Source organism: Plecotus auritus, assembly GCF_963455305.1.
Source record: "Plecotus auritus genome assembly, chromosome: 12".
In the NCBI taxonomy this organism is placed as follows: domain Eukaryota; kingdom Metazoa; phylum Chordata; class Mammalia; order Chiroptera; family Vespertilionidae; genus Plecotus; species Plecotus auritus.
This window is the reverse complement of record NC_137778.1, coordinates 24,802,836-24,829,803: the sequence shown is the minus strand read 5'-3', so window position 1 is coordinate 24,829,803 and position 26,968 is coordinate 24,802,836. Positions and strand designations below refer to the sequence as shown.

General features: G+C 48.3%; 1 protein-coding gene across 3 annotated transcripts in view; it reads right to left on the bottom strand.

Moving 5' to 3' along the window:
• Positions 1-26,968, bottom strand: part of TNR (tenascin R) — a 321,400-nt gene that overhangs the window by 42,662 nt on the left and 251,770 nt on the right. Inside the window, exons 3-7 of one of the 3 annotated variants that reach the window (XM_080648668.1) lie at positions 16,368-16,931; positions 13,534-14,010; positions 7,282-7,545; positions 3,588-3,703; positions 1,264-1,414 (exon numbers count right to left, since the gene is read on the bottom strand). In XM_080648668.1, the coding sequence (XP_080504794.1) occupies positions 1,264-1,414; positions 3,588-3,703; positions 7,282-7,545; positions 13,534-14,010; positions 16,368-16,869 (1,510 nt within the window). In that variant the 5' untranslated portion in view covers positions 16,870-16,931. The remainder of the gene's footprint in view (positions 1-1,263; positions 1,415-3,587; positions 3,704-7,281; positions 7,546-13,533; positions 14,011-16,367; positions 16,932-26,968) is intronic. The other 2 variants (XM_080648669.1, XM_080648670.1) reach the window with 2 other exon arrangements.

Below are 26,968 nucleotides of genomic sequence, written 5' to 3'. Positions count from 1 at the left end.
AAGCCTCTTTTTGGGAGGGGGGAATGCTCTTCTTAAAGCACAAACTCTTAAATGACTGTACAAAATGTACAAGAGATGACAGTGAAGCTGCCATGGCCGGCGGGTATGGGGCGCCTGGAGAGAGAGTGGTCAGAGGCCTGGGTGTCCCCTGGTCCTGGCCTCGGGATGCTGCCATGGAACCCCAGTGCTCTGATGGAACATAACCTATTCCACAACATTTTTCACCAGTGTTTTCTCTATGGAGCATAAGCCTCAGCACCTGATACTGCTCAGTGTGGATCCAATGAGCAAAGCGTGAATCACTAACACAACGTGTCTCATTACATAGCCTTGTGGCTCCCTGTTCTGGCCAACTCGGCCTTTGTCCTGGACTCCTGACTGCCTTTCTTCAGTGTCAATTTCTGTTTATGAAAAATAAAGCTGTACCAATATTCACCTATCTCATTTACTCACAGGGGAAGTTGCTTAACCTTCCAGTCTCAATTCTCCCATCCCTAAAATCAGAACAAAAATGATACCAGATGCTATTTATAACTTTTGAAAAGTTCTTGGTGAGGGCACACACATATGCATTATAATTGCTAATTTACAGCCTTTGTTAGCCAAGGAAATGATAAGGCAAAACACGATGCAGTGAATGAATCAAACCTAGAAATAATGATCTTGCATGAGATGAATTGTGGGGAGAAAATAATAAACTTAAGTTCACCTTGAACAGTGACCCAGCCTACACTCCTGGTCTTTAATGATGCTTTCTACACTCTCACGTCTAAGTGTGTGCTCTGAGTACATGTGTATATACCAGGTATTGAGCACTCACTCTCACCAACACAGTGCGGATTACTTTCCATGCATTATCTGATTTAATCCTCATGTCAAGTCAATGACGGAGTTCTTATTATTCATCGTTGTAAAGTGAATTAAGAAGGGTTGGATGACTTTGTCTAAATCTCATGTAGGTTCCAAAGCTCAGATACTAGGAGCTGACAAATGAGATCTCTTGATGAGTAAGACTGGGAGAAACACACTGGACATCTTAAAGAATTTCCCCACAGAAAACTCTCCAATTCCTATGCTTGCAAGAAGCAGTAAGGAAAGGTTCTGCTTAGCATCTGGCAGAGGATCTCCATCTCCAGGACCAATGCTGTTCTCAGCTCTGGGAGATGTCCTCGCCTCCTTTGTCTCTACGTCTCCGACAAGTCTGTAGTTCTTCCTTGTGAGTGACCCAGGGGTAGCCTCGGGAGAAAGGCAGGAGGCACTCACCGGTGGCCACACTGGCCGAGGTGGGGGGGCTCCGGGCTTGTTCCTTCAGGGCCACCACGTTGACAATGTACTCCTCCCCAGGCTTTAGTCCTGTCTGGTTGAAGGATGTGACATCGCTGGGGAGCTGGGCAATGACCCCTCCTTCATTATTCTGGGTGGGAGAAGGGAGACGCAGAGAAAACAAAAGTCACTGGGAGAGAAAAGTGTTCCATTGTTTGTGAATTGTGATTTAAAAAAAATGGGACTCCTTTCCCTTCCATGAGGACAGCGGAGTGTCTGAGGCCAGGGATGAGTCTCACCAGGCTCAGGGAGAAGGCTACCACTCTAGGAGGCTCTGGCAAATTTTCAAGAACATTTCTTTGGCCTTTCCTGAGTCTACTGAATTTGCCAATACAAATTAGCCATGAGGTGATGTAGCTTGGCTTTTGCCAAAGAGGAGAAGGTTGATGGTTACAGTTAGCATTCATCTTGATGAGCATGTCCTTGGCTATTTAGAAGAGTTGCGTATGAGTGTAAACAGCTCTGTGTACACACACACACACACACACGCACACACACACACTTTCCAAACTAAGATGTTTGCAGATATTTTTAATGAGGCAGAGTTATATTTTGCTGCGTCTAGAGTTTCTCATGGTGTTACTCAGTGTGCAAATTTGTCAATGTCTTGTTTCCTCTTCACCCAGATGTGTTAGGAGTCAGTGACACAACCAACTATAAGTACAGAGAAGAGAAAAAGGAAGTGTGGAACAAAGAATAATACAAAGGAGAGAGAAAGGAGACAAAATGGTAGAAGGGAATATGAGGAAGATCAACATGTTGACGTTGGGTCCCAGATTGATTATCTACCTACCTACCTGTCTGTCTATTATACATTTCCTATGTGTGTCCCTGGAAATTGAGGGAACAAGAGGACTTTTCTGTGGCACTGCCCTTCTCTTATATTCTTTGGTCTCTTTTCATGCTACCCAGAGTGCCCTGTATGTTCCTCGGAGCCAGACTCTTGGAAATCAGTGTGACACATGCCGCTCAGTGGCCCCAACCCACAGATCACACAGTTATTCTCTGTGGCCATGTGTTTGACCTTGGCATGCCCTAGCCAGCCCCTCTTGTCACATGTTGGATGTAAAACAGGCAAGCCTGGCACAGTTTTTTTCTTGCCTGAGCAGTAGGGTGGCGTGATTTTCTTTGCATTATTATAAACTCATCTACCCATCATACTTTACTGGTCATTTGAACACAAATAAGACATATAATAAAATATTTGTACAAAATATCTGTTTGGATGTATTTAGGTTGCTATGACATGACTACATCCACATGGCAGAGGAGGGCCTCCTGGATTAGTGGACAGAACCGTGGACACCTGGGCTCCTGGAATAAGCCTGCCACCAACTAGCTGTGTAAGTTTAAGTTCACAGAGTCTCCGTCTCTATAAACTATGGGAACTGGATGTAAAATGAAGGTTCTACTCTGTAAACTTGAAGGTCTTTTGTAGCTCCAACAGCTCATGCCTCTAAGAATGGTGAAATCACAGTCTTATTAGCCAACAATGTGTCATGTATCATTAAGTCTGATGAATGACAGAAAAACTGCTCTTTGACATTGAAAGATGAAGCCAGAGGGAAGGAGTCTGATTAAACATTATACCCCCATGAGTGATACAGTAGGAAGAACATCAGTAGGGTCAACAAACCCTGGAAAATCACAACTAGTCAGGTACCGCTGGCAACGCGGAAACGTTCATTTTAGGATTAATAAAATAAAATATTACTTTACTGAACAGAAACACATCTTGGGATACTTTTAACTCAGAGACGAATGATGTAATTTGCTTAAGGGAACTTTTGCTCAATTAATAGGTTATGAAAGGTGTTTTTGTGTTGCACCTCTAACCGTGAGAGACGGAAGCCTTGCAAGTGGACTCTGGTGCATCTGTGTGGACAGAATAAAGCAGGGCTGACCACGTGACTGGCTCAGGTGGCTTTTTTAAGTCCTAAAGAGAAATCCCAGCTCTCAGAAGGTGTGGTGTTCAGACTCACTAATCACAGTCTGCAAAACCCCAGAGCTTTCTGAGCAGAGAGCTGGGGCTGGTGGCTGCTTCCCACATCCATCCTCTGTCACCTCAAGCCAGCATGCTGGGCTCAGGGTCATTCTTGCTGGTTGTTCCCTCACCACACGTACAGCCCAGACACCCACAGAACATCCCTTTGTGTCCTCAGTGGTGTAGAGAGCTATGGGCCAGTGCCTTCTCCTTGCTGTCCCAGATCCCACGTGGACGGTATGGACAGAAGGCCACATAGTGGGCTGACAGGTGGGGTTACCTTTGGAATGAAGCTGATCTCCCACCCATCGAAGGAGAAGGAGAAGGGCTCCCACTGCACCTCCACGGTGGTCTCTGTGATGGTCTTGAACTGCAGCCCTTGAGGAGTGGAGAGATCTGGAACACAACAATGTGGGGACCGTGTCATAGGGTCCTGTGCAGGGACAGAGAGCATCTCTGGGGGCTCTTGTGGGGTGTGCTCCCCCCATGCCAATCTTATCACACACACACACGGTGGATCCCAGGTGCAGGGTTGGGCTGGTACCAAGTCTTGTTGGAATACATGAAAATGTAACAAACCCAATCTAATAAATACTTGTTTATGCTTTCTAGTCATAATATGTTATTATTGAAGTACAAAAGTCACACTTTCCTTCCCTTTCTAATGTGGTAAATCTTGGCATTTAACATAATGCCCTTTCTGGAGAACCTGAACACTATCTTTGGCGGCTTTAAGGATTCCAGAGAGGCAATAGAATGGCTGAGTGTTCCCATTTCACACCCAGGAAGAAGGAGGCATAGTGAGTTGACTAGAGGTGTGGACCATGCCCACTGCAGAATGAAGACAAGGATGCTTTTCCTGACCCTCTGATGGGCAGGAAGAATATTTTGTTAGCTCAAATCACCAAGTGCAGGATGGCCTGAACTGTCCATTTCATAAGCAAAGCAAAGTCACACACAAGGGAGAAGAGCAGATCCTGGGGTTTTTGCTCTTATTTGACTATCTGCTCCTTTTCTCCAGTAGTTCCTTTATCATTTCTCTCTTCTCTTCCTCATCACCGTGGCCTCCCTTACCTCGTTATTTTCTTCTTCTCTTTCTCTCCCTCTTTTCCTATGCACACGCACACACACACGCGGACACACACATGGACAGGTCGGTGAGGTGGCAGCATGCTCGCCCTGGTGCAGTTCCCATCACCAGCCCTGGAATATGCCCGCGTGCCTTTTCTCAGTTCTGCAGGGAGCCTACATCCCTTTCAGCTTTGCCCCTCCCGGGATATTCTCCTCCTTCCTGGGTAGAAGCTCCCTCAGGTCTCTTGGCTAAAAGGCAGGGCTGATTCTGAGCCCACTTGAAGGCACGTCAGGTGCCTTGACATGATTTTGTCCTTGTCACCTGGGAGCTTGCCTGAGGGGGTGCCCTGACTTGGCATAAGAAATGCCACAGGAGATGGAAAGCTCATCACTGCATGCACACGAGGACCAGAGGCACGTGTGTGGGACTCGGGCCAGGCGCTCGCTGTGGTGACTCATCCCAGAGCAAGGTGGGGACCTGTCTCTCCACCATCACTGCAGATATTTAAGACTAGTTCTCAGGCACCAGAGGAATTGGGGCGGGGGGGGGGGGGGAAGGTCAGATATAAACAGAGAAACAGAGCTAATTATAGGCACGTTAACAGTCATCATTCATAAGAAGAGTCCAATATAATAATAGGATATCTGTCAACTGAAAAGCAAGGGACAAGAGGAATTCTTAAATCCTGTCCCCTCTGCCTGTTTCTATCCTTGCATCCTTCAAAGCTCAGTCCAAATCCTGAGAACTCCAGGAAACCTCCAAGCCAACTCTTTCTCCTTTGACCTCCCCATTTTCTGAACTTTCACAGTATTTGTTACCCAAGTACCATCTTGTCATTTGAGACGAACATAAAATGGGCCCCGATCTCTTAGCTCCTATTTGGTGGTAAGTCTCATTTACAACCCAAGGGCTTATAGTTCATGGTCACCCCTTGTTCTGGTTCTGTGCTACTGTTAACATCTCTGTGACATCATGAACAAAAATAGACCGAGAGACATAGAAGCATGGAACAGACTGTCGAACCGCAGAGGGCAGGCAGGGAAGGGTGGGTGGGTGGGAAGAGATCAACGAACTTGTATGCATATATGCATAACCCATGGACACAGACAATGGGGTGGTGAGGGCCTGGGGTGGGGGTGGGGATAGGCTGGAAGAGGTCAATGGGGGGGAAAGGGGACATATGTAATAGTTTCCACAATAAAAATTAAAAATAAATAAATATTTGGTCTTTGTGGCTGGTTTCTGGCACACTGCTCCTAAAACACTTGGAATCTCTGGACTAATAAGATCTTTTGTGTGATTATGAGATAATTGGCAGCTGGGCCACCAGCTAGCCTGTCTCTGGAAAAACCAAGGCATGATGGGAGGGTTGGAACCTTCAGCCGAACTCCCCACCTCCATGCCTTAATCAATCATGCCTCCATAATCAACTCTCCATAAGAAACCCCAAACATGGGGGGCTCAGAAAGCTTCCAGGGGGTACACACATGGAGGTGCTGGAAGGGTGGGATGCTCGAGGGGGTATGGAAGCTCCACACCACTCCCCTACATACCTTGCCTTACGCATCTCTTCATCCAGCTGCTCCTGAGTTGTGTCCTTTATAATAAGTTGGTAAGTAAAGCACTTTCCTGAGTTCTGTGAGTTGTCATCATTAATTATCAAATCTAAGGAGGGGCTGTAGGAACCCCCTGAGTTTATAGCCAGGGGGTCAGAAGTACTGATGACAAGCTGGGACCTGAAGTGGGGGCCATCCCCTGAGACTGAGCCTAAACCTGTGGGATCTGACACTAACTCCAGGTAGTGTCAGAATTGAGCTGGTGTCCAAAAGTCGGGAAGTGGCATTGGAAATTATGATTTACGAAGTCTGAGGTGTATAAAGAGAAGAAAATAACAGTGACTTCCTAGCTCCTTCCCAATCTCCTCCTTAATATAGTCAATGTTAATAGTTGGTATGCAATCTTCTAAAATTTGTCTGTGTTTAACTAAACATACAAAATACAGAGACACACCTATAGGAGTTTTCCCTTGTTATAAATGAAAAAGAAAAACGTCCATTTCTTACAGAGAGCAGTTTACTTGCTCTCTCTCTCTCTCTCTCCTCCCCATTTCCCCATAGAAATTTTCTAAACTATGTTCTAGAGCAGGGGTGGGGAACCTTTTTTTCTGCCAAGGGCCATTTGGATATTTATAACATCATGTGCAGGCCATATAAAATTATCAACCTAAAAATTAGACTGCTGCATTTAGTCAAATGTTTAATTAACTCACCCCTAATGCCTTGGCAGGGCCAGACTAATGATTTTGCAGGCCTTATACAGTCCTTGGGCTAGATGTTTCCACCCCTGTTCTAGAGCCTCAACTTTTATAATCAAAAAGGACTATCAGGATATTTTGTTAAACAAAAGACCAACAGGAAATTATGCGACCTCTCTATGAGAGGTGGGTGTTACCAGATGTGGTCTTAAATAAGACTTTTTCCCACTATGTTATATACTTACCATCTGTAACATGCCATTTAGCACATGCCTATCATATTTTCCATTTCAGATCTCTTGGTTTTAATCTCTAACTAGAATCAAAGTCTGTAGAATCCTCATAACTTCCCTTGACCTCTATTCAGATCTAGCTTAGAACAAGACAGAGCTCAAGAAAGTACTTTTTGTTCTTTGGTTCTGTAATTGATGGAAGCTGCCTGAGTTTGGAAACCCTCTTAATCGAAGTGCCTTTGTAACAGCATACCTTTTCCCAAGGGGGTCATATTGGAAGCCTGTCCCCTCAAGAGCAATGACTATTGCAGGCATCCCCGAAGAATTAAGAAAAGACACTGCGTACTATCATGAATGCCCATGATCTCATGGAGGAGAAAAGAAAAATGAAGCAGGACGGGGAAATGGTACGTACGGGTGGCCACCTTGGCAGTGATGGGAAGGCTGAGGATGTTGCTAATGACAGCATAGACGCTGATGTTGTAGGTGAGACCTGGCTCCAGCTCGGTGATGGTGACACCACGCCAATCTCCAGGCACCCGCTGCTGGAGCTGGAGGCCCCCCAGGGCCGTCGGCTGGTAAGAGATCACATATTCCGTCACTGCCATCGGCCCGTCCCATTCCAGCTCAATGGACCTGTCGCTGATACCAGCCACTCGCAAGTCCTCTGGAGGGGCAGCTACCGGGAGGCAATACACAGATAGCATGAGCTCAGAGGACTGCCTTCCCCATCCTCGACTCACCTTTCTCCCTCACATCTAACCCCAGGTGCCCTTTTTCAATGTTCTGCTCAGCTCAATAGCTGGGTGATTTCTAATGCCCTTTGGGGCAGGTTCTTTTTTTTCTGTGCTTAGTTCCCACCTCCATGGGGCCCTGAGTCAGTGGTGTGCTGGAATCAGCTGCCACTGACTCCTGAAAGTCACTGGTCAAATTCTCCGGAATTTTGCAAGACAGTTTTAAATAGAGCCAGTGTGAGTGATTAAATATAAACTCAGAATTAAGTAAATTATATTACAAACAAAGGTAATAAATACTCAAAATTCATCAGTTTCAAATTATTTCGCTACATTTTACTATTTTCTATGCCCTTGAGGTAATGTACATGTGTTGTGTCTCTCTGGTGGCAATGCTATATAATTGTGTTCTACTGCACAGCTATTGCCAACTCCATGTGTGGTGATGTCATGTTGGTAGTTTGAAATCGGCCACAGAAGGAGTATTTACACCATGGAAATTGGGCAAATGCTATAAAGCAAGAATTTTCATTTTTTTCTTCAGTTATTAGATACTTAACAGCATACCAGTGGCCAAAATTTTTGGTAGTTTAATAAGTTGTCACCAAATTACCCTGGAAGACAATGTTTGATTTTCCAAGTGGAAATAAAGGCTTATTCCTAGTTATTTTGTAGACAATAAGAAGCCTAAACAGTAAGTCCTGGATACTATGGACAGCTAAAGACAATAAGGCTTTATTGTATCATTTTCTCTGCTAAAGAGACTTTAAGTTTTGAAAGAAATGTAACTTAAGCTAATTTTTATTAGCCTTGATCTTGGGGATGATGATAAAGAAGCACACTTGAGGGTTTTGCTTTACTCTCTTGTTCAAATGCTAATCAAAGAATCACCAAAGATTAAACCTCCTAGAAATAGCCTTTCATGTATTGTTCTCTTGGGAAGTAAAGAATCACCAGGAATGTGGTATTAAATAATTGAACCTTTAAGACCAATTAAGAGGCTAATTCTAGTGTGCCTGCAGTTGGTGCTCATAGATGAAATCAAAGATCGGGCCAATATTTAAATAGTCACAATTAACTTACAAATTTATATGTAATGGAAGCTTCGGTTATTTCAAAAGTTGCCATTGGTTTTGAATTTCTCCTCCAAGAATTCTCACTTTTTCTTTTTTACAAGAGTGTAGGACTGAGCGGCTATTGTTCACAGGATTTGTGTGTGGAACATGCCTGCCCCTCCCCCGCTCTGTTGTGCTCACATGTGCACCCTCAAATCCTCGGTAGTGGCCAAGAGGAGCCCAGACTCTTAGGATGGACATCAGGACCATATATTTGCAATGTTGAGTATCTGCTTTGATTGCTTTTGCACCATACTGTTCATTGTGTGAAACAGTCTAAGCAACAGAGCTTCCTCCAACTGAAGATGGCAAATGTTGACCAAAACAAAACATTAAAAATTTATTCTTTAAACGGATAAAACTAAGTGTAAATGAAATTTAAATAGACTTTCAAATGATAATTGATAATAAGCTCATATCATTTCTAATTCTGACATTATTGAAGTTTAAACTGCACTAAGCACATTGTGTATAGTGCATACAGAATAACGCCTGGACCAAGGGGGAATAAAAGAATTGATCTATAGAACCTTTGAGTAGTTTGCATGACTATAGTAAGCATTTATTATGCACCAGGAACGATGCTAAATCCTCTCACCAACACTGTGGGACATGTATCATTATCACTCCTATTTTATAGATGAGAAACGAAACTGTCAGCAGACACAGAAGCTATGGTTTGAACCAGGCAGAATGGGTCTAAGCTCTCAGCCAGTCAAGACCACGCCTTTGCAGCGGCATAGCATTTCACAGTCTATAACAGCGCTCGCCAACTGGTGGTCCGCAGACCACTGTTGGTCCGTGAGGTCCGAAAGGTTGGCGACCTCTGGTTTAAGGAAACCTTTCCGACTCTATAAAACATGTTCAGACACACATTCTAACTAGAATTTTAAAAAATCTGTCCATAGCAGCCCAAGTGAAGCAGATCGTGTGGCTACAATGATCCCAGCCTTACAGATGGAGAAACTCAGGCCCAGGTTAAGGGACTTGCCAAAAGCCCAGGAGGTGGGTTACAGCAGAATTGATTCTCAAATCCAGATCATCTACAACGAGTGTTCTTTCCCCGCCAGTTTGCAGACCGGGTCACGGTGGTGTCGGATGTCGTCTTTCATGTATACACAGCCCTCCAAAGGAAAACCAGGTTGGGGAATAATTCAGACTGTCCTTTAGTGGGTGAATTCCAGACTATGCTTATCATAAAAACTTCTTTTAAAAATGGGTCTAGTGCCTGCGTCCTGTGACTCACACCGATTCCAGGCTTCCTCTGCAGGACATCCCCTGCCACAGTGACAGGAATGGCCCTTCCCAATTTCCCGGCACCAGCAGCTCTTGGGGCCTTTGGGACAAGTCAGTATTCCTTTTTGGTTCCTTCTTCCCGAAAAGAAAGCTACAGAGGATGCCAACAGAGGATGATCCCAGACGAGCATTTGGGGATTTTAAAGTAAAAACAAGGTGCAGAAGGATTTTTTATCTTGACAACTTAACCTGGCAAGTTTTTTATCTTGGGACCCGAGGCTGGTGGTAGGCACTGCTTCTCCTTCTGATGAAGATGGTCCCCACTTGCCTTGAAACTGGCAGGAGCTGTGTGCGCTGGGTGTCAGTAATTCCTATGAAATGAAATGGTACCGAACTATAAAGCAAACTATAAAGGAGCCATGTGCCTTGATGCTGTGAATTTAGGGTGGGTGCAAAGCAGTGTGAGTTTTACTTTCTGGGGTTCCAACCTTGAAACCTAGGGAAGAGAAGGTGATTAAAAGGGAATAAATTGGGCCCTAGCTGGTTTGGCTCAGTGGATAGAGTGTCAGTCTGTGGACTGAAGGGCCCAGGGTTCCATTCTGTGTCTCTCTCACGTCGATGTTTTTCTGTCTCTCCCCCTCCCTTCTACACTCTCTAAATATCAATGGGAAAATATCCCTGGGTGAGGATTAGCAACAACAAAAAAAGGTAAAAAACTGGTTTGAGGAATGGAGTTGCATATCTTCAAAGATGCCATGCTGTTTCCCTTGTAGATTTGCATCAGTGTTGCATCTAGATTAGTTGCGTGAAGTGTTTTGCTCCAACGAGTGATTTCAGGTGCCAAAGGCAGGGCTGGCTGGGGTGCTGGCAGAGGCAGAGGCTGAGGCTGAGGCTGAGGTTGATGGATCCCCACGGGTCTGACGAAGTCCGGGGACACTGCTCTGCTGGTTCTTTCATCCTGTTCACTCATTGGCCAGCTCCCGCATTAACCTGCTGCACTGGGGGAGGCATGAATAATTGGTTCCAACATCTGAATTCTTTTTATCATTTGACAGAGCTTGGCTTTCATATCAAGACACTATTTCTTTGTGTATGTGGCTTTTCACATTTTTATTTTTCAATTCCTCTCTACTCGGCATCCCGGAGAGGATTAAAGAGTGCTAGAAGGTGGTCGGCGACCAGGGTTCTCATTCTCACCCTGCCATCCATTAGCTGTCTGGCCCTGGAAGAATCTGTCTCTCTGAACTGCTGCTTTTTAAATCTGGGGAATGAGGAGCCCAGAGCAACTTCTTTCTGAGGCCTGTTTTAAGAGCTCCTATTCATGAATTTATTGTGCCATTATCTTAACGTGGCCGGAGAACAGGCAGGACGGTTGTGATTCCGCTCCATGGCCCACTACGGGGAAAGACCGAGGCTGGGAATCCAGGACGGTGTCCTCGCCAACACTCAATTGCATTCAGCCTCTAGCAGCCTGGAGCCTCAGAATGAAACCCACACAACAGGCGGGTGGGCTTCCTGCGCCCCGGCAGAGCGGGAAAAGTGGCCTGCGAGGACGTCGGTTTTGTGGCTCTCCATGTTTACACCTCCTCGTGCCTGTCGGTGAGGGCGGCAGTGACGCTGTAGTGTGTGTTTCTGGCCAGAGATGACCAACAGAGGATAACTACCCCCTCTCACACATGAGCAAGCAAAGCAGCACTTTAGACAATGCCCTTCATGGTCTCTGGCAGAGACCCGGGCGTTTGGTTTAAAAGGCATCGAAAGCAGTCCCTCCTACAGCGAGCGATGGCTCGGGTTGCTATAGAAACAGATGGAGATGATGTAACTGTCCCTCCTCACATGCTTTGGGAACCTGTGAAGTAATTTATCTGGGCCTTCAGAAATGATCCTCCAACAGCGCAGAGGGGACGTGTTGGAGGTCACATGGGCTCAGGGTTTGGACTCCACCCAGCTGAGCAGGAGCTATGCTAACAGCTGTGGCGCCTTCCCCGAATGGCCGGGAGGGCTCCTCTCCAGTGCGGTTTGGACCCGGGATCAGATTTAAGATTCTGTCTGCAAGGGGACCTGTCCCTGTAGAACATGACAGGGTGTACAGTCCAACACAGAGCCATTCCATTCAGAAGCACGTGGACTAGAGGGTAGCCATACGGAGCAATGACCCCAGCTGACCTTTCGCATCCTCAGATGGGGCCCAGGGAGCCTCACCTGTGGGTGGGAATTGGGACCATGCGTCAGCCTCCCTGCACCAGCAACCACCTAGTGATTTCAGATCCAGAAACATCGAGGCTTAACTTCTGTTTAAATTTTCTTTCACAACAGTTGGTGTAACAACTGAGTATACTTTTAAAAAGATATTTCAATTCAGAAAATCAACCAGGAGGCTAAATGAAATCATCGAATATGGGAAAAAGTGAAGGAACATGAAAATATTTTTTCCTAAGCAGTACATTATTATTTGCTCACTCGTGGTTTTTGTTATTGTTGTTGTTATTGTTATTGCCAATGAACTTTGATAGAATTTAAGTTGGAAGTCACAGTGCAGGAGCCTGGTCTGGCTGGCCTGCTCTCTCAGGGGGAGTCACTGAGGATGCTGAAGAAGTAAAGGCTTCCAGCATTCCTTCCCCAGAGGGATGATCAGAAAATTCCCAGAATCAGCCCATCAGGAGGGTTTAAAATGTTTGTTGTTTTTTTTAAATAGCATTTTAAATCCCCTCATGGGCACTCTCAGCCCACTGTTACAAATGGAAGTGCAGATGAAACAGATCAAGGTCAACCCCTTAATCCATACTATTTAGACACACACATTTAGTCAGCAGATGAGCAATAATAGTGAGATGGTAAAAATAATCTGATTTTAGACTAAAGAGTCATCTCCAGTGAGATGCTGGTATTTTTCCCACCGCAGGATTTCCTTCCTGGTTTTAGGACACCACCTCTGTACGGTGTCCATGCCGTAGACCCCAGATGGGCTTGGTTCTAATTTGCTACATGTCATCTGGAACAACGTGAGTCACCGCCTTCTAACAGTCTGCACTGATTGTCAGAATGTGAGCTGCTGCTTGATGCCTTGACAGCTTTATTCCTGTTTGCATTTCATTCCTTACTTACAAATGCTTTTTTTTCCCCATGTGGACACTAGACCATTTCATAAATTAACACTTTGTAATATGTAGGCTCCAAAATCACAGGCTAACCACCATCTCAAGTGGTGGTTGAGACTTGTCTTGGGACAGGGCGGCCCTCGGAGTCAGAGCGGCCTTGCCTCAGGTGGTCCCCTGGGCCCATCTCTCCCCTTCCCTCCACCTCAAGGACAGTGGGGTGCTGTCACTGTTGCCATTGCCTTTGTTGAGTCTCAGCATAAGATCCAGCTCTCAGCAGGAACCTGACCTTTTCAGGTTTCCCCTCTCCCCTGCGCTGCCCCATCCACTGAGACTGATAAAGAAACCAGCTTTCTCGGAAAGCAAAGAGCACAACCCAATGGAGAGTTATTTTGCCTAAAACCCACCTTCCCTCCCATCTCTCTCCCCGTCTCCAGTGAGTCTGCTGGGCCACCCATGCCAATGCCCCAGGAGCGCCCCTTCCTACCTGCAGAGCAGTCAGGGCCCTGGTAGCCCTCTTCGCAGAAGCAGAGTCCCTCCTGGCAGTGTCCTCGCCCACTGCAGGAGTTCAGACAGCGCCGCTGGCTACAGTCCTCGCCCATGTAGCCCTCCTGGCACACACAAGTCCCGTTGGCACAGCTCCCCTTCCCGGAGCAGTCCCCGGGGCACCTCAGCTCGCTGCAGTCCTCGCCAGCATAGGGCTCCTCACAGACACACTCCCCGTCCACACAGAGCCCCCGGGAGCTGCAGTCGGTGCGGCACCGGAGTTCGGAGCAGTCCTCGCCGCTGTATTCACTGTCACAGATGCACTGGCCGTCCACGCACACGCCCCGGCTGGAGCAGCCCAGGGGGCAGGCAGGCTCCGAGCAGTTCTTGCCAAACCAGCCTTCATTGCAGACGCAGCCGCAGGACTCAAGGCTGAAGTTGCCGTGGCCGCTGCAGTGAGGGAGGTAGTCCAGTTGTCCTGGAAAGGTCAAGGAGAAGGTCAAAGGGGGGCAGTGGCACCTCCTGAAAATGGTGCCTGGGTGGTGGGCAGAGACCTCTTCTCCCTCTTTGACCGATGTATGTCACTGAGAGTTCATTTCAACACATATAATTAATTTCATAAATATATTCCCCAGTGGGTTGTCTGTGCTGGGACAAGGATGAGTGAGATCTGGTCCCTGTACATCAGGAGCTCAGTTTTGAGGTGTCTCAGCTTCCATTCCCGAGGAAGAGGCCTTAGATGAAGATTCAAGTGAAAGTGATTTATTAGAAAGTGGTCCCCAAAAATCTAGTTGGGGAAAGGGGCAGTTTGGGGAGGGAAGGAGCCCCAGACAGGTACATTGTGGGCTAAGTCCAGGGAAGATAACTGGGGTTTAGTCTTGCAGGATGCTCGGGCCACAGGGCAGGTTAGCCCTCACCATGGGTTAAGGGCTGTCCCTCAGGGTGTGGCGACTCAGGCTCCTCCATTCTCTCTCTGGGCAGGCCAAGGAGGGTCCCACAGCCCAAGGACAGCCCCTGACAAAGATGCCCAGGAGCTGTGGGGACTGAAGAGGTTCCCAGAGCATGTAGGCTGAGCACTGGGCTTGCTATTGCAGGGCAAGGTCGTATGTGCCACAGACTTGCCCTACTCCCTCTGCTTCCTGCCCTCACACTCACTCTGCTCATGCATCAGCCCTCGGCTCCAAGGTCAGTTCAAAGGCTTCCCTCAACCTCAGTCTCCTGCAGTCACTGTTTGCTATGAACCTTTTAGGATTCTGTGTGCATCTCTGTCCTAGCCCTTACCACGCTATAAGCACAGTGGCTAATTTATCTGGCTAACATGAATCACACAAACGTATTAAACAAACACAAGCCCAGCACGTGCGTGGCATCCTTCTCTGCACTTGGCCTTGGGGATCTGAAGTGCAGTAAGTTATATCCTGTTTAATCCTGTCACATCAGTCACCCCCACGGCCTGCATGGATCGCACACTGACATTGCTGAACACAGCGCTCGCTTGTAGATTTCCCCTCATCTGCCAGGGAGCCTGGTGGGAGGCTGGGGAAAAGCCACTCAGAAAGCCGCCCAGCTTCCCGGGCAGCCAAGAGCCCACATTCATGGACACCTATGATTTCCCTGTGTTCTGGCTCCATGGATAACCGACCTGACAGTTCTGAGGAATGGGAGACTGGGCAACTGGACTTTCTTCTCTTCTTCAGACTGTTTATTTATGGTTTTGGTTGGGGAGAGGAGGAGATGAGAAAACCATGACACTTCACTACTCAAAGACTGCCCACACTCATGTCCGTGTGCCTCAAGACATGCAGGCCATCCAGGCCACTCCTGCCTTCATCCCTACGAGAGCCTGGTCGAAGTGAAAGCTGGAACCCAAGCTAGTGAGACAGATTCCTGTTCTCACCAAAGGGTGAATGGCAGGATGGCAGGACTCTAGGGGGCCTCGGGGTGAGAGGAGATGTGCACACAAGGCGGCAGACAGCTTCTGCTTGGGCGGGTCAGCGGGCAATAGCTCGTGCTCCCGTGGGCTCACGAGGAGCCAGGCTTTCACCTGAGTGGATGCTTGTATCTTAAAGACTCCTTGCCGTTCTGCTCTGTCCCCATTTGTCGACGGGGAAAGAAAGGCACAGGCCATGGGACTTGCTTAAGGATTAAGCTAGCAAATAGCAGAGTCCGGATTTGAACTCAGAGAGGCAGGCTCTGAAAACCTAATGACCTATCAGAGAGGCACAGACAGTAACTCCTAAGTGTTACTTACAGGGGGTGGTGAGGCTGGAGGTACCTCTCCCGGACGTTCAGCCTATGGAAGGGGTGCAGAATAAGCAATGCGTGTGTGTGCATGTGTGAGCAGGTGTGTGCACACGTGCGTGCTGGTGGAGGGGGCAGGGGCCAAAACTTCCATCTTGCTGGAGAAGACGGGGATGAGTCCTGGGAGACCTCGATGACTATCATTTACTCAGATGGGAGAAAGGCTGCGACTGAGTGAACACGCGCCTGCATTCTCTAGTCCCTCAGGTTAACACGGAGAGATATCAATTCAACAGCCTGTAAAAACCCAAGATGAATGAAGACAGACATTAAACTCCCTGCTCACTGCTGTGCTGAACCGATGTGCCATTCCCTGACTCATCCCCCCAGAAGCAAGTAATGTCTTTCACACCGGCTAGGCGAGCGTGTGGGTGTGGAGAATGCCGGTGCCGAGTCCTCCGGGGAGGACTACATGCAGATCTCAGAGCTGCTTTATCACAGAGCTACAGACTGGGGCTCCTTTCCTTCTGCGTGAAGAGGGGCCGGATTCCCCTCCTCTTCCCACCTGAGGTCCCTGCAGGGGCCCAGCCCTACCTGTGGCCGCACTTTCTTGGCAGCAGCTGCTGCCGCACTGGTCCCGAAGCACCGACACCTCCCTCTCCAGCATCTCGATGCGGCTCAGCAGCTCCCGCAGCACCTGGGCCGAGCCGGTGGCGCACGGGCAGGCCTTTTTGGGGAGGTTGATCCTGTGGGTGACGGTGACCTGGCTCTCCGGGTCAGAGGTGTGGCCCAGATACTCGGCCGGCGCCTCGTCTTCCGCACTCACCTCCTGCTCAGCCGAGGCCTCCAGCCCCGAGGAGCAGAGGCTGTCCAGGGGCACGTTGATGTTGTACACATGGTTGAAGACCACGGGCGGCTCTTTGTCGGATGTGTTGTAGCTGGCAATGCCTCCCTCCTCCTCCACCGCTGGTCTCTGGCCCCTCTCCGTGGGGCCCTCCAGCTGACACTCTGTGGGCTGGAGCATGGAGCCCAGAAGGATCAGGTTGACGCCAAGGAGCATGTTCTTCAGGACCACAGTTTCCCCGTCTGCCCCCATCCTTCATGCAGAGCTCTGGGTTCAAGACCAGCCCGCAGCTCCCCGCATGGAGTTGTCGGAATCTGCAAGAGAAAGCAGGACTGAAGTTATCTCTGAGACCTGTGCCGGGTGCCATGCTGTGCAGAGTCCTGCAAAGCCCAAGGACAGGCAGCTGAAGACTTTCAAGGGGAAGGGAGGCTGGGAAGGGACAGGAACAACCAGGGTCATAAAAGCCCAGAGCTTTGTTCCCTGAAATGGACACTGCTTCCAAAGATTATCCGGAACACAGGAGACCGGCCCCCGTGGTGGCAAGTGGTTCCAGCAAAGAGGGCCTGCGAGGCGGGGCCTGGGCACTTTCTCCAAAGAAAACTCAGCGCTTCCTTCCACTCCTGCTGAGAATTAGGGTGAAGGCACCGTGGAGCCTCAGGGGCACCCTCGCATTTCGACAGATCGTTATTATGAAGGGCCCGCACCAGCCACTTCAAAGTAACTTATTAACTCCTCCAAGCTCGTCTCTTCAATACGAGTTGACTTGAGAATAACCAGCCAGGCAGATAATACAGTTCCCGGTAATTGTGGTTGTTAATAATCCTCGGGTACACGTGTGATTATCTGGGACTGTGCGGGCTGAACACGCCTCTAATCTTCTCATTAGCACAGTCCCAGCCCTGCGTGATCGGGGCTCCTTTCTTCCGAGGTCCTGCTTAAATTGCTAAACTAATAAATGAGCTCCTCTGCTGGTTACCCAGTCACAAAGAACCACACAGAACAATATATTTACTGTCATGCAAATCAGGTTTAGGGAAATTATATTGCTTTTTTATTCCCCACATAGAGGAGAAAAGAGGCCCACAAAGTTGGGTTCTAAAGGTGGCTTTAAAGCTACTAAGAAGATTAAGGACTAAGGGCTGACGAAGGGAGAGTAACTGTGAGTCCAAGGACGAGGCGGCAAACGGAACATGCACTGTATGTGTACTGTGCACCTCCCACCTGACCTACTTGACCCTTGGAACACCCCTATGGTTGTTAGGGTTATTCCCATCTTAGGATGGAGGAGATTCTGCCCAGAGAGGTCGAGATTGGAGAGCAAAGGTTAAGAGCTGGTTCTGGAGTCAGACTGCCTGGGTTCAAACCCCACTCCTTTGCTTTGCTTTCTACCTGTGAGTGGTAGATCATGTAGCTCTTCATGCCTCAGTTTCCATCGTAAGAGCACCCTCCTTATGGAATTGTAGTGATGATTGAGTTAGTATCCGTATAATACTTAGCTAGTTCCTGGCATTCAGTGAAATTAATAGGTATGGTTTGTGGACAGACAGAATAACTGTCTGGTTCTTGCCCTATCCGGGTCAGATATGGCCTGGGTACCACGGTCAGGACTTTGGCTCTCACTGTGGATGCATGGTCACTGGTCACAAATACATCTGCGCACCAAATGTTTATTATGACCTAATCCCTGCCCTTGAGAAACTCTCAGTCTCACAGTGGAGATGGAAACACAAGTAGTATAATAACAATGTAATGTGCTCATGACCTTGACCAACAAGCAGGAGGGTGGAACAGCAGGAAATCCACTCAGGGGATGGTGACCACCAGTGCCGCAGGCCCAGTGTTCCTGGGCCTGGCTTCCAGACACGCGGAAGGACTATATTGTCTAGGACTGTATTTCCGGGCCTCCTGCTGGTTGGGTGAGGCCATGCCACTAGCACTGGCCAATGAATTGTGAGGAGAAGTGAGGAGTGTCACTTCTGGGCCGGGCATTATTGCCGAAGGGTGACACTCTGAAGCTTTACCCTGCGCAGTGGCGTGTTCCAGAGGCTGGCCGCTTTCTCAGTCTGGGTCCTGGAGCCACTACAACTAAGTGAGAGCCCCTGCCGCGCCACAGTAGGTGACAGCGTGTGAGAGAGAAGTAATCCTCCGGTTTCTGAGGCACAGGTTTTGTTTTTGGTGTTTCCCACAGCATCACCTAGTCTACCAGGAGATGTATAATACAGAACTGGATTTCAATAGATTACTCTTTAGATTGAGAAGACAGAGTTCATTATGCACAAAAGAAATTGCATGTGATAACCTCTGATATGTGCTAGAACATAAGATAACATAACATAGCAACATAACATGATTTGTTCAATGAATGCAAGTATTTGAAGGAATGTTAAATGCTAAGGGATCCGACATTTCTATGACAAAAGGTTCAAGGGAGGTAGTTTCCACCGAATCAGGGGAATCTATGGGAAAACATATTTTTTGGCTCCATATAAAGAATAGTTTTTCTAATCGTCAGAGCTACTGGATTGTCATGATAGGTAGTGAGTTCCGGTCACTGGAGGTATCCAAGCACAAGCAGCTGGACTACTTCTTGAGAATGCTGAAGATGGCCTTTCCAGCACCACATGAGAGATTGGATTACCAAGAATGTTAAGGTCTTCTCCCGGATACTTTTCGAGTTCATGCCTTTGAGGAGTGTGCCCAGTATAAGACTGTGTTTAAGGGCCGCCATAACAAGTTACCACAAACTGGGTAGCTTAAAACTACACAGCTTTCTCACATAGGGACGGTTCTGGGCACTAGAAGTTCAAAGCCGAGATGTCATCAGGGTTAGTTCCTGCTGAGGGCTCTGAGGGAAGGTCTGTCCCATGCCTGTCTCCTGGCTTCTGGTGATGGGGGAGACCCTGAGGCGTTCCTGGGCTTAGAGATGCATCACTCCCATCTGTGCCTTCATTTCCGCATGGCCCTTCCCTGTGTCTCTGTGTCGTCACATGGCCGTCTTCTTTCAAGGGCATCAGTCATACTAGATTAGGGGCCCATCACTCAGTATGATCTCATCGTAACTAATCACATCTGCAATGACCCTATTTCCAAATTAGGTTACTTTCTGAGGTGCCAGTGGTTAGACTGTCAGCATATCTTCTTTGTGGGATATGATTCAATCCATAACGAATACCATTGGGCATTTTTACTAGACAACGAGCTAAGCATTTCCCTTATAATTTCATTTATTCCTGACAACCAACTTATAAGAGAGAGAGGAGTGATATTCAGGAGTCAAGCGATTTAGTAACTGGTGTGGCTCAGGCAACACCCAATCGGAAGAGGCATCAACGAATCAGACTGGCTGTAAACAACCAGCAGGGCTCCATGGTGATGTCACTATGATGGTATCTCCTCTTTTAATTTCCATTGTTTGAGAGGAGGAAAATGAGCTTCAGGAAAACCATGGTGTTTGATCAAGACTGGCAGCTACTGAAGCAGAGGAGCCAAGACCGAGGCCGGTGTACCTGCGTGTAGCCTGTGCTCTTCACTGCTGTTTCCCCGCCGGCCTTAGTGGTCACATGCCATTCTCATGAAAAGACTTACAAATCAACACGCTCCTCTCTCAGGATCAGATTTAGGACTTCCTGACAGTGATGACTTTTAGCTTAATGCTTTCTCTACCAATCCTGTCTCCCACCTCCTGGCGGGAAGGCTGGTCTGATGGTGCCTGGCCTCCTGTGTCCTGGGAGTCAAAAGCAATTCTACCTCAGCAAACCCTGATCCTCGAGGAGTTGGGAGACGTTCTTTAAACGTGCCCTTTCCCACCGAGCCAGCAGTTACAGAAAACCGGGGCTGGCACCAGCAACCTCCGGCTTCGTTCACTTCTCTGGGCTCCCTCTGGTGTGTTCCCACCAGGCCCAGTCAACAGCCATTGTTAATCACAGACTCTCTGCTTCTCTCTGTGTCTCCACATTTCATTTAGGCTGCTTTTCTGCAGAGACAGAGAAGGTGGGATGAATGGGACGAGGGGCCTCATTTTCCTCACTGCTTCTGACGCCTGCTGAAGGTGGAATGAAACCAATGCTTATTCATGCCTGTAATAAACGTGCCCTTGGTTCTGCCGAGCTCATGTCACTTAGTTATTGTTTCGAAGTGGCTTTTCTTTCTTGTGTCCCTGGCTTCCTCCCCTGCCTCCGCCTCCTGTTCCTTGTGTGGCTAAGGATGCTCCCTGCTCTGCAGGCCTTTCTGTGGCACTTTTCAGCAATGCCGTGGGCAGGTCTTTGCAACGTCCCTGCCGAGGGCCTGGTCTAATCCCATGGCTTACCCTCGTGCTGCATTTGCTCCACTGTCTCCTTTAGAGGGGTCCCACCTGCTCCGAGCCCATTATCCGGCTTCAGGGTGTGTGTGTGTGTGGAGGGGGGGTGGTGTCTGCATCTCTAAGCTAAATGCAAATCTGTCACCAAAAACCACTTGGGAGACTGGAGGGGACCCACAGAGCCGCCTCCTCTCCTGTCTTCCCGTCTCTCAGGTGCACCCCCCCTCCCATCCCGACCACAGCTAGGGAGACTTCAGGCCTAGAAGCAAGATGGGCCAGTCAGAGATGGTCGGAGGAGGGGAAAGGAAGCAAAAACAGGAAAGATGGAGGGGGGAAATGGCAGAGTGCCAGGCTGGCCAGAGGAGCAGCCGAGAGCTCTGTAGGTAGAGTGAGAAAATATAACCCTGAGGGACGGATAATATAAGCAGGCTTCAATGATACACTAACCGTGGTGAGTGAGACCGATAGCTATTGACCCCAGAAATGCGAGTGCAAGGGAGGCACAGTAATTCGATAGATTGATACTCAAGAAATCCTGGTGGTGCCATTGATTCATTTCCAGCGCTCCAGCTTCCTTATCAATATAACTATTGTGGCGGCACTGGGGTGTCTTTGAGGAATTTGTAAGAGGCAGGCAGATGGCAGGATGGTCCTGGGGACTGGGGTGGTGCCCGGTTTCTGAAGGTGCCGACCCCTCTGGGAGGTCACCCCGGCCCGGCTGAAGCTCCTGCCCCAGCTAACGTGGCTCCTCAGTGGCTTTATTTTGCTTTTCCCCTCCACTGCCCTCCCCCGGCTTCATGTCCTCTCATTGAGATGCTACTGTCCTAGAAATACATCCCACAGACGAATTTTCCCAGACGGGAGGAGAAGGGCAAGGAGAGCTGGTCTCAAGAAGGTAGGTGTGGGGTGGGTGGGAGGGGGAAAGAGGAAGGCTGCAAGTCCCTCACAGAAAGCTATGCCTTTGTAATTTTTTTTTTTTCCTAGAGTCAGGGTGGGGCTGGAGGTGACAAACACTGGCAGAGGGACCTCAGAAACAAAAAGGAGGAGAAAAGAAAAGCGTGTGTAGGTTGTTGGGCAGGTTGGGTGAGGCGACCGTTTGGGGGGGAGTGGCGGCGAGTGTTCGGGATTTCTCGCTTCCGCCAACCTTAGTACCCACTCTGTCCCTAGTGTGATTTATAGAACAGAACTGTATCTGTGAAAAAATGAGTCTTTTTTTTAGGTAGAAATAGTTTAAAAATAGTTCCCTTCCCTGCCGTTGGGATGCTCTGTCACTTGGAGAAAGAGAGTAATTATGAAAGACGAGGGTGTAATGGGATTACTGCGGCCCCATTGTGTCAGCGGAGGCAGCAGGCTGCTAGGACGCGGGCCGCTCTCTCCGTCAGCACTGGGCCTTTATTGGGCCTGTCAGGTTTCTGAAAAGAACCCGAGGGCAGAAAACTCCCTGCAGACTGGACCGCACGGCTGGCCCGGAGCTGTCAGCGGCCCGCGGTGGCGTGGGAGGACGGCTGCCCCACGCTCCCGAACTGCGGTCACCTGATGCGCCCCATCGGATCCGCAGGGAGGGCCTTGGGTGCAGAACTAGGTGGGGCGCACGCAAGTGCTCAGCCCAGGACGTCTGTGGCTTTGCGTCGGAGTGGATTAGAGAAACCACAGGGCTGGGCGGGGGGGGGGGGGGGGGGGGGGGGATCCGGCTTTGGACTCCTCCAATGGCCCTGTCGTGTGTGCTCTGTGAGAAATCTAATCGGCCTGATCGACAATTCCTTCTTCATCTGAAAAACAGGGTCTTGGATATGGACCCAGGGAATAACACCAACGGAGGGACACTGTCATGCCTGGGAGTGAGCATGAGGTCAGCCAGGTTTGAATTCTCACTTTGTAAGACAACTGGTGAGGCTAGCAGCTTTGCCCACTGGGAGAACCATTTCCTGTTGGGCAGCGGAAGCTGATGGTCTGCCTTCCAGGTTGCCCCAGGATTTCTGGTCAATAGTGATCCCATTTAGGTGAGAATTTATCCACTTTTTATAGACCCCAGAGAATTCTTAACAGATGTAGAGCATTAGAATATATATAATTTAAAAGTATATACCATTGAATACTGAGAACCATCAATAGATTACTCCCATTTTACAGATGAGGCTCAACGCATGGGAGTGATTTGCCCAGTTGCACACAGTAAGTTAGAGCCAAGCTGACTCCTGAGCCATATTTCCAGACTCAGTTCTGTCGCGGGCGCCACAGCCTCCCTTCAGCAGCGGTTTCCATCTTTTGGAAGTAGGTAGGATATAAATAATGAATTCCTAATTAGTGTCCAACATTTTGGTCAAGAATTCGTCCAAGAGTCTGACTTTTGCTGTCATTGATGTCTGGTTTTTTTTTTTGGTTTTTGTTTTGTCTGTGTTTCCTGAGCTGGGGGAACAGCACATCCCCATATGCTGTTCAATTATTCTTGAAGCGCCATCATATTACTCTTCATCTTTCTCTTCTTTTACGTTTAATAAAGCGGCAAAGAGAATTCCCTGAGATGAAAGATGGCCAATAAGACTATAGCCTGGATCAATGGCTCTTATCTCCTGCCCGAGATACTCCTTAGAACAGATGAAGAAATTAGTTCAGAATATAAAATGTGGTCTCTGCCCTCCTGGGCCTTATCATCTGGTTGAGAAGACTAGACTCCTGCACATAAAAGTGAAGTTTGAGAAAGCAAGGCAGTCCATTTTTATTATTAAACTGAAGATCACCCAATTTAAGTTTAAGAGGCACTCCTAGCAGTAAGCAGAGATGAGGGTGAGAAGTGACCATAGTGGCTCCTGAAGAGGGAGGGACCCAGGCCAGACAGAGGGGTGGTGTCAGAAAGGTGGAGGGAGTTGTGGGGTGCAGGTGGGAAGAGCAGGCAAAGGGCACAGCATGAGCAGAGTTAGTTGGAACCTCAAGGACAAGTGCAAGGAAGTTCTGCCTCTGAAGGGAGCATCTTCCATCTTGCAAAGGCTTAACATCAATGAAAACTAGATTATGAAAATAACGCATGCTGGTGTATGCCTATGAGGCAAGGGAGGTGCTCATGTATTAGCAGTGCTCCTAGGGCTTGATGTCCATGGACCAGTGGAGGCCTGGAGGACAACTCAGGGAAATCCAATTTATAAAGGTGGGCTCAGAACATCTAATTAATTATGCTTGTAAATGTAGAAATTGCTGGATTTCTAGGGCATTGAAACCTTTTAGAAACAAACATATCTTAGGACTAGTCACCTGTAAAAATTATACTTATCCACATTCAGAACACCAGATAATTCATCTGCTCTAAAAATACCTAATGACAGCTTCAAATATCAAATTCATGCTGTTTTCAATTATATGACATAACTCTATTGGAGCTGATCCTTCCAGCAGGAACAGAATAATTGCTTTCGTATTGGCTATCCATTAATTCCTTCGGATGGCTTGTATGTTGGAGGTGACAGCTTATGAACACTCGGCTCTAAGGGAGCTCTAAGGGAGTCATTGACTTCATTGGGTGAATTATGACTTTTAGAGCATAAAATAGCACTGCCCTGGCCCACAGACTACACACAGGTGAATTATATTTTCTAGTGCCTGAAACACCATAATTATTTTATAACTGAAATCTGAGGGTCCTTTGAGAGCACTGGGGTATAGAGCACAACTTGCTTAATTAAATCCAGTTCCACACTGATTGCATGCGAGAGACCGGGCTAGATTTCATGGAGAACTCTCAGGTAACTCCCACTGTCACCTGGACGAAGCTAATCGCATAACTAGGATTAACAGCCGACTGGGATGAGTGCCCTGTCAGAGGTGTGGGGAAATTCTGGGAGCCCAGCAGATGGAAGCATTTCTACCAGAAGACTCCTTAGAGAAAGCTCAATGGGAAAGGTGTTTGTCTTCGGTCTTGGAGAATCAGGAAGACTGTGAAAGGATGAGGCAGGGGAAAGGCAGCAGAAGTGAGAGGAGCAAAGTGAAAATCATGCCCGAGGAAGGGCCTGGCTCCTGGGTGGTGGCCTGGGAGGCAGGGGAGAGGGGGTCTGTGTGTTCAGAGATGGACGGTGCTAAGATGTCAGAGAGCCTTGACTGGCATCTCCAGAAACAGGCTGTGGATCCCATGGGCGTGTTGTGCCACCAGTGTTTTGTAAGCAGAGTATGACATCATGATTAAGAAACCCTTCGGCATCTGTGGTTACAACTGGCCCCAAAGATGAATCCTAATCCGAAAAATGTAAACGTTTGTTTTGCTTGTCATTTATCTTATTTTGCAGTGATGAGGTTGCTAAGGCCCAGATTCATCTTCCTCATGACTTTAGAGAGTAATTTTTCCAGGGCACATAATTCCTTAAATTCCTTCCCTCTCCCTCTTTGTCTTGACAAAATGCATTTTGCTCTCCATTAAGTTATACAGTATCATCTTTGTTCATTATTGTTTAAAGGGGGCTCCAGTGAAATTCAAATGTGGTTTTATTAACTGCTGCATCCAGAAGATATATTGTAAAATATTGGACCTTTAAATGTTTTCAATCTGAATAAAGACAAGAATTGACTAGCTACAAGCAGCTGCCTTTCTGACAAATTAAGAATACAGGCTCTCGTGTAGCCGGTTCCTGAGGCTTTGGGAAGTCAAGCATGCTATGAGGGTCCCCAAAGTCCCGGTGTGGTTCACAGGGGGTACGAATCAGCCCACAAGAGGATGCAGAATGCCTCGGGTGGGCTAGGGTTTATACCTGAAATCCCTGTACGTGGCGCCCTGGTCTCTGATGGAAGTTCTCCCCCAGCGCAATCTCCTTCCTCCCCAGCCTCCTGTGCACTGTTCCACCAGCCTCCCCTCTCTGCACACACACTCCTGGAGTTCTTCCTTCTGCCCCCCAGACCCTTCTCCTCCCAGATCTCCATCCCCAGAGGCTCTCTTACCCTGGAGCTTCCCACTTAGCCACGTGGAGCCCAGCAGAGGAGCTGTAGCTCCGCCTGCAGGCCACCGAGTCCTGGCTTCTTCCCAGGAGCCCCATGCTGGCTGTGTCCCCAATAGAATGACACTGCTTCCCTCAAGGTGACCTTCTCTGCCTGACTCTCCAGGTTCCAGTAACCTCTCTGCCACTCCCCTTGCCTCCTCTGGGTGTGGGGATGATAAGAGCTCTGCTGGGCTGGGTCCAGTGTGCTCACTGACTGGCTGTGACTGTCCAGGGCTGGTCCCTGTAGTTAGTTAGGGAACCAGCTTCCTGGGAAGGGCCGTTTCTCCAGACCTTTCTTCTGTCCCCAACTCTGCTTAAAACTCCCCTGTCTCCTGTGCCTCATTCCCTCAGCAGTCAAATGCCAAAGTAACACAAGATACAGTATTGGCAATAAATTAACACCTTCTGAAAACCTATTTGGAAACAGGTAGACCTTAAACCATAAATAACAGTGACATTTTCATTTTAACAGCAGCCTTCAACTAACCTAACGGTGGACATGGTTCAGCGCGACTTCACGCGGAGCCGGAGAAAGATTCATGGCCGTGAGAGGATTCAGCAGTTTTTCTCCCGCATTGATCTTTCTACCTTTCCCCTTTTGAAAAGCACTAAAATGAGGCGGAGTGACAGACTCCTGACATTTGCAGACTTATTACAGTTTTCGGGGTGTTTTCCTGAACACAGTCTCGGTCGAGCATTCTCCAGGTTTTGTAAAGTATGGAAGGCAGGTTTGTTGCCCCACTCTATAGATGAGTAACCTGAGGTTCATTCTTGCAAATACCAAGCCATAAAGTTTCAGCCTTCTACTTTTTTCACTCTGTAGCCACTTACAGGTGCTCTTAAGAGTGGGGCAGGGGGGCCCACCACCCTGACTCTGAGCTTCAGGGCTGGAGGTGGGGTGGGGAGGGGGGCAGCCAAGGGGGAAGAGAGTGGGTGGAGGAGCCTAAGCTGGACAGGGCAGAGGAGACTTTCTGCTTCTCTCCATGGAATTACTCAACCACCGCCCTACTGCAGGGCTGGAGGAAGACACCCTGAGACTATCAGCTTTCTCTAGCAGCCACTCGAAATGGAATCCTTTCTTTGGAGTTTGGGAGAGGAA